We start from the raw sequence: 14,339 nt of genomic DNA on the forward strand, positions 1-14,339 counted from the left end.
ATATACTTTGCATACAACAAAATATATGCATACAAGCCTGTACTGGAGCGTAGATTTCCCTAGTTTCAGTAAAATTTGTAGCAAACTACGAGTATAATGTTGGTAAGGATTAAATATATGTAGATATTGTTGTTAAAAGAAAATTTATGAGACAGAACCTTGAGACTTTCTCAGTCGTATGAGTTCATAACTGAGTTTTTTCTAGCTATAATTTATATTTGATTATATTGAATTAATTAACTTATTTTTAAGTAAAAGTATTAACAAAAAACACACAATTTATAAATTATTTCGTAAATATTTTAGTAAAAAACATTTTATATTAAACCACCTATAACGTTAGAATGTAAACCTAGTCAACTAATTTCCAAATATTCCACAAAGTGCAGCCCACTATGAAGCTAACTAATAAGTCTAGTAGTATTAACACACTATAACTAAATCGTTCCTATTTAATAAATAAGTTACACTTTTACTAACATATTCTTCAGCCGGATGTGCCCTGAATTCCCTTGCAAATACGTCCAATATCTTTTCGCCAACCCATCGTCCTTTTGTGAACGTTGTAAAAGTGAAATAATAAGGATAAACTTTACGAAGACCTGAAACATAAACAAAAAAAAAAGAAAATATTATTTATATTTTAAGTTTAACGAATTTAAAGATACATTTTCTTTCGCACTAATTTGTCTATAGAAATTGTATTTGGGCAACCGATATATATCTCCTCTAAAATATAAAGGAAGGTAGATAAAAAATTTTAAATCCCAAGGATGTAGAAGAGAATGTCAATAGCTCTATCGTAGTTTATTTTTGTTAAGATCATTGGTCACTTGATATCCTGTAAATAAATATATTTCTTTATCCATAAGCTTGATTATAGTAAAGCTGCAAGCAAACAATTGCACATTGGTTCCAATTAGTGGCTTAATTAACCTTTTGTCACACTAAGGGTAAATTTGCCCCTTTGATGAGCAAAACCTCAAATAGGCACTTTTGGCCAGAGCAAGAAAAGGAATTTTCTGAATGATACTTTTTTATGGGGTCCTTATCTTCTTCACAATGTTCAGAATCATTTAAGTTTTATTAGTTTTAAGATAATACATTATATTAGAGTAAAGTCTGCGAGTCTTTACAAGAGATAAGTTCAAGTGAGCTTCAAGGAGTACGAGGGTCGTTTGAAAAGTCCGTGCAAAGCCAGAGAGATAGCACCACTGGGGCGTATCGAGGTTATGTTTAGTTAGTAGCATCTCTTGGAAGAACACACCCCAAGTTTCAGCCAGATCGGTCTATTTCTTTGTGTTTGGCATTCGTTTGAATCGAGGAAGTCGAGTGATTTTCAAAAAATGGACGAAAAAGAATTTCGTGTGTTGATTAAACACTACTTTATGAAAGGCAAAACGCCTCAGGAGACTAAAGAGAAGCTTGATAAACATTATGGTGACTCTGCACCTTCGATTAGAACAGTTTATAAGTGGTTTCAAAATATGGGCACAAGTGACGCTGAACGTTCTGGACGCCCTGTTGAGGTTACTACTCCAGAAATCATTGATAAAATCCACGATATGGTGATGGATGACAGAAGAGTGAAGGTGCGTGAGATAGCTAGTGCTGTGGGCATCTCGAATGAACGGGTACATAATATTTTGCATCAACATTTGGACATGACAAAGCTATCCGCAAGATGGGTGCCGCGATTGCTCACGCTTGACCAAACACGAAATCGTGTGAAGTGTTGCAACGACGGTTTGCAGCTGTTCCAGAAGAATCCGCAGGACTTTAAGCGTCGTTTCGTCACTGTGGATGAAACATGGATACATCACTACACTCCTGAGACCAAAGAACAATCTAAACAATGAGTTACCAAGGGGGAATCTGCGCCAAAAAAGGCGAAGACCGTTCCTTCGGCCGGAAAGATTATGGCGACTGTCTTTTGGGATTCACAAGGAATAATCCTCATCGACTATCTGGAAAAGGGTAAAACTATTACAGGTGCATATTATTCATCGTTATTGGACCGTTTGAAAACCGAGCTGCAAGAAAAACGCCCACGATTGGCCCAGAAAAAAGGACTTTTCCATCACGACAACGCACCAGCTCACACCTCAGCAGTTGTGGTCGCAAAATTAATGGAAATAGGGTTCCAACTCGTTTCACATCCCCCCTATTCTCCAGACTTGGCTCCCTCGGACTACTATTTGTTCCCCAATATGAAGAAATGGCTGGTGCGAAAAAGATTTTATTCAAACGAGGAGGTGATTGCAGAAACGAATGGCTATTTTTCAGACTTGGACAAACCCTATTATTCGGAAGGGATCAACAAACTAGAGCAGCGTTGGACGAAGTGTATAAGCCTAAAAGGAGACTATGTTGAAAAATAAAAAAGATTTACCCCAAAAAATTAAGTAGTTTTTATTTTTGCACGGACTTTTTATACGACCCTCGTATGTGATGGGCAGTTAAGAAGCCAAATTTAAATTGGATAATTTGAAGGAATTAGTTTTGCACTTTTTGTAGCCTTCGAATCCAGACATGAGACAATAGTCCAGAATAGATCTGCTCGCGACAGAGTCTGAGAATTTACATTTAGGTCTTCTAAGAATCAAGAAATGAAATCTAAAAATTTTAAACTTTTCTATTTATAAGATAAATTTGCGAATTTGTGATCAAAACAGATTTCAGAGTTAAATTGTTATGGCGAACGGATAAATTGTTCAGATGAGATATTAAAAAATACTCAGCTATTTAAAATTTTCCGAATTATGAAATGAATTTGTCAATGAAAACTTGTGAGTGGTTTCCATGGTATTAACGGCCCAAGAAGAAGCAAGTTCATCAAGGAGTTCACACTGACAAAAGAGTTTCAGTAAAGATGTAATGACCAAGTGAAGCAGATATAAAGTACTGTGAAACATAAATATAAGAACCTCGAATGGAAGCGAGCAGTTAGTGTAAGAACTGTCAGTGTGGAGATTATGAATATTTCATAAAGTTAAGAATATTTCCAGAGAGCACCCGCTCTTATAACAACTTCATGGGCGAGGCCGTTACCAGTTCTTGTCTCTGTACAGAGTCTGTAACCACTCAGATGTGTAATTCGACTCCTTCTTTGCACTTTTCGAGTCACTTCAGCTTGAGATGAATCCATTTTTACATCTCGTCACTTCGAGAAATAAACATTATAAAATTACAAAATCTAAAAGACTATTTTATTCTTTTAAACTGATGAATAGCTTCTTATTTCAATGATCTAATATATGGACAATCTGTACACGTATGTAGTAGAGGTGTACCTTCAATATTCAGTCAAACTTCTAATTCGAATCCACTGAATATCAGACTTATCTGTATCATGCTTTTAAAATACAATTTAAGAAAACTTATTGGGATATCGATATCTCTCAGCTCTCACTGCAGTAGAATTGTCCTCAAATTTTATTTAAAACAATAATTAAAAAACAAATTTCAATTTCCTGGCAGCCATACGTGTACCGTAAACGTGTAAGTTTCTGATCGAGTTCTTAAAGAGAAATTATTAGAGGTTACTTTATTTTTAAATGTTTTGTTTATATTGAAAGACTGAAAGACGGAGATTCTATTAAATTACCCGTTCAATTTTCATTTTCAATTAAAGCCAGGAATCATTTATATAATTAGTAAAAATTACTTTTAGCTTTCAATTTGATTGTAACTCACATCTAAATTATTTGAAACTCCCACTTAAATGAAAACCATTGCCTCCTCTATATTATTACAACCAAACTCCTCTCAACCAAATCACTGATGTCGTCCGCTACCTTGTTCTGTTTATCGACAAAAGACTAACATGAACTCTCAATTAAGCGACAGACATCTATTAAGACTACTAGACAAACTGATTACGACTATCACTGGAGAACATACTCACGTCTCTTGAACTTGCTACCAAAAATCTTTCGCACACAATATTGCAATGGCTCCTTAATTAGGTATCGTATCGAACCATGAGCTTAATGAGCTCATTAAGCCTAAGCTTAATCCACCACGAAAATTCCTTACAACACCTTATATGCACTAAACGAATCATGAAGTCTGACGCCTCTCTTCCTAAACAATTCCTGACGGTCCTCCTAGAAGTCTTAAGCGCCAATGGTCTCACTAGCTATCAAATTTCTTATAAGGAGAGTTACTACTTTGTAGTTTCTCCCCTCAAGAGTTATTTTGTTCAGCTATGGCAGCTCTACACAAATTGAGCTTTTAAGAAAGAGAACAGAACAGAAATCTCCAGTGCTGTGATTTGTTCCCAACCCTTGAAAGAACAATTCATTAAGAAAATTAGTAATAGATTTGAGGTGAACGCGAAATAAAATTGCATACAAAAAAAAAAATATAATGAAAATAAATAAAAGTAGGTACGCATATCTACACTGTCGTAATACTCTCATATCTAACTGTAAAGGCTTGAAAATTGTGTACGACTGGAAAAGCGTCCCTATATTTCCCCGGTAGTTGAATTGCGGGCTAGCTCTAGCCGAGGGAAGTTCAATTCACATGACGAAATAGTGAGCGTGAGAAAGAGGGGCTGCAAAAAAAAATGGGCGATATTTTGCCCAACTATATGAACGGCAATGTAGATCTCGATAAGTTATATCGATAATAAAGACCGCTGCTAGTAATGTATAAAACATAGCATATCGTACACATAAACAATAGAATACAACCTAAACCATCTATGCAACCGTAGTAAGCTTAAAACGTTTTTTTCTAAACATGATACATTTCCGTATCGTGTTTGTATATTCTTTCAATTCAGGTACAAATATGTGTACTATATCAAATGCATTTCATGCTTAAACGGTTTATCGAAACATGTACTGAGTCTCCAAAGGTGCCTCCTCACATACAGAGAGCAGTAGTCCTGGCTAACCTGGCTTGCGATCCACAGGAGGCACCTTTGAAGGCGCAGTACATGCATCACAAGTTGCGTAAAGTGCATTATTTGATAAATTAAGGAATAAGTTTGATCCTTTACATGAAAGATATTGATCACTTAAATGTGGGGCAGGATGTTTCCAATTTTTTTGGTAATTAAACGCAACTCTCCCAAAATTACCAAATAATTTTTAAACCTTCTTGTTTGTAACAGATGTAAAATTAATTTTTAGCCATTTTGTGTATGCTTGAGAACATCTAAAGCTCTTAACATTTGATTTTTCTTAGAAAAATCACTCGGAAAACGACTTATTTCTCGATATTAAGGAAAATATTAGCTTTATTGCCTTAGCAATATTTTTAGTAGAAAGGGGATGAAAAAATACATAAAAATGACCTATCGCGTGCTCTTCTTTCTCTTTGATAACAAGTTAAAAAATTGAAATATGATTAATAAATTCCAGATTTTGAAATGGCCTAGCACCTTTAATTTTAAAGATATCGAATTGCGGTTTCCGGTTTCTTTCATAACTTTTGATACTCTTTAAAACTATGTATATGAAAATGCAAACCGTAACTTTTGGTCGCGCATCAGCCGCGTATGCGGGCAGGAATAAAAAATCAAGTCACATATTCTGAAACTAGAGGTGACGGGCAACAAATTTTTCCTCTACCATTTTTTGCTCAGATTAACCGTTTAAGCATGAAATGCATTTGAGCCGTCTTAAAATGAACACTCTTTGTGATAAAACTGTCCAGTAGGACAGCTGTGTAAGGGTTGAGTTCGTCCAAACTGCACGAAAAAGCGTGTTGAAAAACACCCAAATTTAACATTTTTTTTTTCTTTTTCTATAAAAGTTAAATTTCTCAATTTTTTTTTTTTAAATACAGAGCATATCCTCGTTTATTAGTGAATTTTTTTGCAACAACGTAGATCTTATATACATATATAATTTTTAATGTTAACTTAATCGGCCAGTAACTCACCTTGTGTCAAACTAAGGTAAAAATTGAAATACACAACACTGCGTACTACTTATTTCAGTCTGGGCGTACTTCCTTTAAGGGAGGTAACTTTGTAACGTCAAAGTAAAATGTCCACAATGCACTAATGCTGGGGGAATTACAAGGTTAGTTTTCCACGGTCCATGCGCATACGTCAATTCCAAATTGTTAACACTGTGCTTGCTCAATGATCTTCACGGCTTCAACTAATCTTCATCAATTGGTGGTGGTGCATGTCCTCCGGCTCTAATGTTTTAAAGTTTTCCTTAAAAATCTTTCCTGCTTAAAATTGATGTTCTAAAGAGAATCCTTGGACTTGATATTCTTTGTAAATCTCTTTGTTTTGAGCGCTTTGGTTGGCAATATGTTGTTTCACCGTTCTTGTAATTTCATGTAGGTGCCAACAAAGGTTCTGGGTCTTTGATGGGGTTAAGAAGAAACTTGTATAAATAATAAATATACAAATATTTTTTTGACACCCCTATTAATTTGTTTAAAGATGGTAAGCAGTTAATAGAAATAAATATTTAAAATGATATTAAAGACATTTAACTAATATTATTTAATATTTATTTTAAGTAGGACTTCTTAAAGTATTTGTACAGTATTTGGTAAAATAAGCTGCGGAAACTTTAAAGCCAGTACGCTCCAACATCTGTTTGATAATCCTCTTCGAGAGGTAGAAGCTAAAAGTTTAGTTTCTACTTGTGGGCGGATGGACAAGGGTAGAGCGAAATGTGCAAAGAGCTATGGAGTGGCAAGATTAATATAAATACTGTTATTTTAGAAGTTTGTACACTGACGATGGAGGAATCTACACTGAAAGGTATGTAGTGGTGTGTTTCTTTGCCCCGCACGTATATCTTATCAAATCTCCTACATCTCGCACTGGTACATTATATATACAATTCTCACAGTTTAGCTTGGCTTCAGTATGTGAAAATAAATTCATATTCCTTTATTGTAGACTTAAATAAATCTTCTGTCGAGTGTGCATTAAGAGATGTTAAATTTACTTTCAAATGTTTGCGAACAAAGTGTTATTCAACATTAAAGTTATACTTCTGTTACCATCCATATCTGTCTAAATTTGTGAATTTTTTAATACCGCGATTCAAGGACCTATAATTTTTTGTTCTGGGGAGTAAGTTTAGAAGTGATTACTTTTTTTCATTAAAAAACTATTCTTTCATTTACGATATAACACAATCACTTTTTTTAATAAGGTTGTTTCTGAGGTGTTCAAAATAATTTAGGCAACATATAATAACAAAAGGGAGGGGATTAGCTCAGCGGTTAAAGTATTGGATTCCCAAGAGCAGATGTCAGGTTCGAATTTAGCAGCTAGCCCTTATATTATCTCTTGCTAGGAGCTTCTTGCAGCTAACAGTCCGGAGATGGACATTGGTGTTTGTGAAAAGAGAACACGTGCGGAGGGTTACACGTGCCCTTAAAATGAACCCAGATGTAGAACGGTAAAAACCGCGGTCTAGGGCCGCTAATACAGGTACGATACCTAGATAAGTGCAGAAAGTTTTGGTTGTAATAATTTAGAGCTCCATAGATTATAAGGGAAGGATAATCAATTCCAGGTCGTAATTTTCTCAGACCTGCAGAGAACTTCATCATTCGAGAACGGTGAGACTGTCTAGATGGGCATTCTGATAAAATATTGGAACATTTCGTATTTCCCGGACATTCAAGGTGAAAGCGTAAAGGGACGTCAGCCGGTCTGACACAGCAAAAGAATCCCCATGATGCCCTCAAAGAATCTAAGCCATTTACGGCACAGCGAATTTCAGTAGACATGCAGTGGAGAAAACATGGTCGCCCAATAATGGTGGGTGAACAACCTCAGGACAAAGGCAGGTGGAAAAGTTCATTAGTGACAACTCCAACTAGCCCAGCAGGTCATTCAGAAGACCGTCCCCTTTTTGGACCAATGCAACTATGAAATAAATGCATCGCAAGAGCCTGCCTACGGATATTCTATGTAGGTTTGACAAAATAAAGAATAAACTGCACTACGGGTATTGAGTTTTCGCTCTCAGTATCATACTATGTGTAGGGCTGAGAGTTTGACCCTTTGGAGAAAAAAAACTCGTGTCTTCAAGTTCTTCCGGGCGACGTACTCAGATTTATAAGTCTAATCAAAAGGGAGACTGGAGGGGTGCTACAACAGATTGCCTAAATCGCTGAGAGAGACCTGATTGACCATGGAATCTAATCTAATCTTAGGTCAATTTTTAGCATACTTTAAAGGCTCAAATAGTAATAATTATTATTAAATTACACTACTGTAAATTGTATTTGATAAAACAAAAAACAAATTAAAATAATAATAATAATAATAATAATAATAATAACAATAATATAATAATAAGAACCCTATTCGTGTTTAATTCGGGTTTTAAAATATAGCACGGAACTCTAATTTTAAAAAAGTTTTAAACATAAGAGTAGAAAGTGGTGATTTCTTAAACTTATCGGTGCAGAAAGTAAATTTATGTTTCAAAGAACAATTTCTGACAAAATGAGTTAAACACTTGATTTTTGCACGACTCTAGAGAAAATATTAAAAAGCATCGTCTCAACGAGCAGCTCATTAAGGCATTGCTACATTTCACTTTCCACAGCTAACTTGACAATAATGTTCAAAGCTGTACGAGGGATGACGTAGCGTTGGTATTATGAGGACTCTTTGATGGAATTTGATGGTGGCACTCAAACGCTAGCTACCGAATGCAACAATTAAAAATTATTGTTACTGATTACTACTTGCACTTAAGACTGTACCTAGGTCCTTCTTAAACGTCGCTCTTAACTATTAAATATAAATTTTAGAATAATATTTGGCTGCAAATACTACAGAGGATTCTCAAAAGAACTTTTTTGAAGAAATAAAACAATAAACTTTGATTAATTAAAGGATTAATGTTTAAGAAAATAAAGAAACCGAATGTGAAACAGTAGGGAAGGTTAAAATCAATTTCTTGAGGAAATGAGGAAAAACAAAAGGGAAAAGGAAAAGAGGATGAAAACTAATGGGAGAAAGCCTAGCGGCCACCCTTTTCTTCTAATAACATTATACAGAACTTGGGTAGATCATTTTTGTTTATAAATGCTAGAGAAGTTAGTTGGCCGTCGTTCTAGCGGGCGTTACTTTCTTTTCTTGTTTAGTCGAAGGAAGGAGGCAAAGTTATCCTTTTTTTTTGTGTGTGCCAAGTTCGAATAACTGGCGAAAGGGAAGGAACGAGGCTAGTCGGTCGGAAGTTGGCGGCTGCAGTATGAAGGACTTTTTTGAGGGAAAAAGTAGTCCTTTAATTCGGCCAACAGGATACTGGTATGGAGCTGTTGTATAATTCAGTTTTTACAGAAAGAATGAAAGTACGCCTTTATTTTTTTTTTTTTACAAAAATTAACATAATTTTATGCAGTTATTATATGAGAGGAGTTAAAAATATATTAACGCATGATGTACCCAGATTATATACATAACAGCGCATGGATCTGTCTGCAGAGTGTACTTTGGAACTGAAAATGTCGCAGGATATTCTAGTGATGCATTTACCGTGTTTTTGTTACAATCCTTCCATTGGCAGTGCAACATTACTCCATTGGCTGCTTTCAATCCAGTAGAAATTCCAACTATAAAATGTCTTTAAAATCGACATCCCAAACGTAAAGCCCGGAGAACATGTACATGCATTTACCACGAGTAAAGTAGAGGCTCTAGTTAACATCAATCTTAAAAACTGTGAAGTTCCCCAATTGCAATAACTAAAATAATTACTTTTTTTTTTCTTTTTTTTTATTTATTTATTTTGTAATTTACAATCTGTATAAATATATACAATAAGTAAATAGGAGGTGAATGAGATGAACTGGTGCGGGAAGAGCAGGAGGAGAGAAGCTACCCAGCGGTAGCACTCTCTATAGGAGAGAGGGGAATGTGAGGAGGAGAATATGAGCAGGAGAGAGGAGAGATTTAGTTCTTCAGACTGTAAGGAAGTCGCGGGGCCACTGGCGATTCAGTCGTCGAGGAGTATTGTTAGGGATGTCAGAGGAAGCGAGAGACTGTACTAAAGGATTAGAGCTAGTCGAGAGAGTAGTTTGGAATTTTTGGTATTTAGTCTCGGCGAGTTGGTCTATGAAGGGAATGTTGAGGTCTTAGTGAAGAGTAAGGTTAGTCACATAGAAAGGAGCGTCAGCTATCTGTCGGAGAAGTTTTGACTGAAATGTTTGTACTGTCCGTATGATGGCAGGTTTGGCTGAACCCCACAGCTCTAGTCCGTAAGAACACATAGGTTTGAGAATAGTACTGGATATTAAACGTTTAAGTTCAATGGGCAAGTTAGACCGTCGTCCAAGTAAAGCAGTTTCGCACGTTTCGTCATTGCTTGTCTTTTAAGTCTAAGGTGTGGGTTCTACGTGAGTCGTTTGTCTATAAAGAGCCCAAGGTAGCGCACCAGATCTGTACAAGGAAGAGGATTGCTGTTAAAGAGGACAGGTGGACAGGAGCCCCGCCGGAGAGTAAACGTGGCATGCTGGCATTTCTGTGGGTTCATTTTAATTCGCCACTTAAAATAATTACTTAAATCTACTTTAAAGCGCATCAACATCTCAGTTCACTGGCGCCCAGAGTTTTTTTCTTTTCAGCGCCTAGCTGCCCTCCGGGACAATGAGCTGCAAGAAACTACCAGAAAGAGAAACTCTAAAGGCGAGGCAGCTGAATTCGAACCTAGGATATCCATGTGGGAATCCAGTACGCTAACTGAGCTAATCTCTTCCCTGAAATTTAGTTATTATTACTCATCAGTGGGAGGTAAATCTTACGCAAGCCAGTACCCTTCAGGAGGCCTTACATAAACATAGTTAGGGGGGATTACACTTAAAAGTTTCTATGTAAGATTTACTGTCACTTAGCAAGCTCATTGGTCTTATTTCCTTTGTGAACTATTCTAACCAAACCAAACACGACCCGAAAATCTCAGAACTCTCCGATAGTTAGTTACATTCCCAGAGAAATGTTTGAAATAGATTTATGTCGAAGCAGTTTGTACAAAAAAAAGAAGCCAATTTAGCCCATTTCAATTTAGCCACAAAACAGAAAAATTCAAATACAGATTTCAACAAACTTACAAGCTCTAGCATTGCTTTTATTCTCCGCAGACATTTTAAAGAAACAATGCAAGAAACTGCAATAGGGACACTTCCAAGAGAAGCTCAAGATTGCAGTTTATAAGAATCTTCAAGAACCAAATTTTTCGTGAATACGTTCAGAATGAGAGATGTGTCATTAGTATGAAAAGTACATTATATACATTTGTATTAATTTAGGAAAAATGAAGGAAAAACCAAAATCTGCTAAAATGTAAAGTGATTCCGCCAAGCAATGATGGTTATTATGGCGGATTACCTAATAATAAGAACTGGTTTCATAAAAATTATTGAATAAACACGTAGTTGAAAAGATGTTTGGTAGTATCGCGTCAGAGAATTGTATAACGGTAGTCCACAGGGAATGGTACTGACACGCGGATGGTACATAGCTACACTACCTACAATCTACTTGTAAATTTTACTAAAATAATATTCTGGGTTAATCATTTTTTCTTACCTGTTTACAAATAGTTTACAACGAAATCGTGATAACTAGTGAAAAGTGATTAGTAATGGGCTTGCATATAACGGATATTGTGGTTACTTCTTTGTGGGAACTCTAATGGTTACCAAAGAAATATCAACTTGGAACTCCCAGAAATTTTTCGCTTTTGAATTTACACAAATTCACCGAACAACAAACCCCCTCACTCCCTATCTATGTTTTGAGGAGTATCAAACTTTAAAAAAATAAAGAGAACCTCAAAAAACATTTATTTCAATTAAAACTTCAATTCCGGAAATATTGGTACGGTGTCTTAACAGTTAGTTGCCTGTTGTGCTGTGTAGATACTCGTAATTGGTAATAAGCCACACATGCTATGACCACAAATGAAATGAAATTGTACCTTAAAGAACATAGAAAAGCTAAATAAAAGCTGTGCGAGGAATATAAAGACCTGTTTGAGGTAGATTTCACGAAATTGAATTTTTAGCTGAAATGAAAGTTTTGAAACGCTTAATACACGAAGGCTTTCAAATCCTACTAACAGAAATGTATTAGATAAAGATAGACCATATAGTTTAATGAAACTAGTTTGCTTTAATGGAACCAAAGCTTCGAGATAATACAGAATACAGGAAATTAGCGATATTGCTTCTTTTTATCTCACTTTTATGGTTTGCAACCTTTTTCTTAGCCTCATTGTGAGACAGGCAAAGTACTCTGGGAGACAAAACAAGTTAAACAGGCCAGCGTTACTATCTTCTATGTTTTACTAATGTTTTCTTCTCGTACAATTTTTTTATTCTAAAGTTTAGTTAGCGATTTCTGTCAAATTTTGGGAATTCAGTTTTGTGTGGAGACAGTTAAACCATTTAACAGCTTCTCTAATGAATATATAGGTTTCGTGACCGTAAATTATTCAATTAAGGATTCAAAATTGGCGAGGAATCAGTCAAATAAAAACAACAACTCGTCTTTTTGCCAACGTTTCGACAAATTTATTGTCTTCTTCAGGGCGTGGCTATGCGTGAGAAGGCAATATAAAAGACGAGTTATTGATTTTATTTGACCGATTCCTCGCAAATTTTGAATCCTAACCTTCTCTAATTTTAGGTAAAAAATTGATCGACAGCATTTGGAACCAGCATCATCATACTGTTTTCATCTGAGAGGGTATTGTCCACGAAGAGATAGTAAAGTTTAAATCTACATTCTTAGATTTTCTTCTTAGATTTTAGAATTATACAGGATGATAAGCATAAAGGCTTCCTTATAAAATGTAGGAATGATCTAAGGAACCTAATGGCGCTGATTACCAGCCATGCGCCTGTGGCTCGATACATTGAAGCTAATGCGGTAGGCAGCGTTCACAGCGCAGTGTTACATTACATTGCGCTTTGTGCAATTCAGATTGAGGATCTTTGAGCAGTGGGGATAATTGAGAGGAACAAGTGAATCGGTTATTGCAGAAACAACACATGTGACATTTCGGCCATTTTGGTTTTTTTTTACAATATTTCATAATTTGAGCCTTAACGCACATTTTAGTACAGAAATAACACATCTGCAGTAGTTTAAACAGTCTTAACAGCCGCGTAAATATTTCATTTAGTACAGAAAGAACTCATGTGCTGCACAAGTGTTGTTTCTGCAGTCACCTGAAAAATCATGATTTTGTAACATGAGTTGTTTCTGCAATAACCGATTCAAGTGCAATCTCGAATAAGTTACGAAACGGGCAGGTGTGACCATTGGAAGAGAGACAGGATTTTCTATCGTGTAGAAAAGGGACCCCCTTGAGGGCACCAACCTTAAAAATAACTTAGTTTTGAGGGGGAAACTGCTTACGCAATTGAAGGGAACAGACCATTCCCAACTGTTTGGGGCTTTGCCCCACTAACAACAAAAATTCCTCTACTACATGCAAGAAAACCTACTCTGGGAATACTTTTAACACTTAATCGCGGTGGCATCTTGTAATACCCCCTTTCAAGTTCATCATGTATCCAATCACGTCCTTGAGTCTACGCCTTACAGTAGCCTAAAACTAACGCACGCTATGGAAACTGTGAGCATCCCCTAAAGACAGACGCAAGACAGGTCCGTAAAATTGTCCATCTTTTAGTGGGTCAGGCAAAATTTCCATGTCATCTTAAGAACTGGTTGAGATAGTAATTGATCCTGCCTTACGCTCATTGTATAGTCGTTCCATGAGCTTAGAAGTAAATCTTTCTCGGCTGAGCTTCCCAAACCGAAAAAAGAGCAGGATAGTAATCTTTAGATTTGGTCATTTAGAGTGGTCGTCAATCAGCGATCTTCAAACTAGCTCTAATCAGTAATAAAAACTTGTAATTAAAAAAAGCATAATCGTTCTTCCATGATCCTAGAACGTCAACCAAGTCCTAGTAATAAAACAATATCAGGATGTAAATTTACTATTAAGGAAGCAACTATGGAAATAGGATGTAATTAAATTTTATGCTTTTCAATGGCGTAAAATTGGCACAAATTGCTTAACAGATGAGAAAATAATATAATTATCCAAGATCTGCTTTAAATATGTACACATCATGACTACAGCGACATCTCTCTTAATTTAAATTTATATCTACATATGTAAATCCTGGTTGATTAAAATTAAATTTTACAAGTGAGAAATGTTTCGTAGTCTTATATCAGTCTGAGTGAAAATATTTACATTTACAATTAGTAATTAAGTTTAAACGTAATTATATCATTAAGACACTACATAATTAAATACATATTACCTCCATTAAGTTGATGCAAAATTTTTAAGACCAAGCTAATTTGGTTG

General features: G+C 35.7%; 1 protein-coding gene across 12 annotated transcripts in view; it reads right to left on the bottom strand.

The window, feature by feature from the left end:
* Positions 1–14,339, bottom strand: part of LOC141455712 (pseudouridylate synthase RPUSD2-like) — an 880,316-nt gene that overhangs the window by 38,957 nt on the left and 827,020 nt on the right. For all 12 annotated transcript variants that reach the window (XM_074130995.1, XM_074130994.1, XM_074130993.1 and 9 more), the window contains one exon: positions 481–602. In XM_074130995.1, the coding sequence (XP_073987096.1) occupies positions 481–602 (122 nt within the window). The remainder of the gene's footprint in view (positions 1–480; positions 603–14,339) is intronic.

Source organism: Rhodnius prolixus, unplaced genomic scaffold (assembly GCF_049639745.1).
Source record: "Rhodnius prolixus isolate KJV_2025 unplaced genomic scaffold, Rpr scaffold_4, whole genome shotgun sequence".
In the NCBI taxonomy this organism is placed as follows: domain Eukaryota; kingdom Metazoa; phylum Arthropoda; class Insecta; order Hemiptera; family Reduviidae; genus Rhodnius; species Rhodnius prolixus.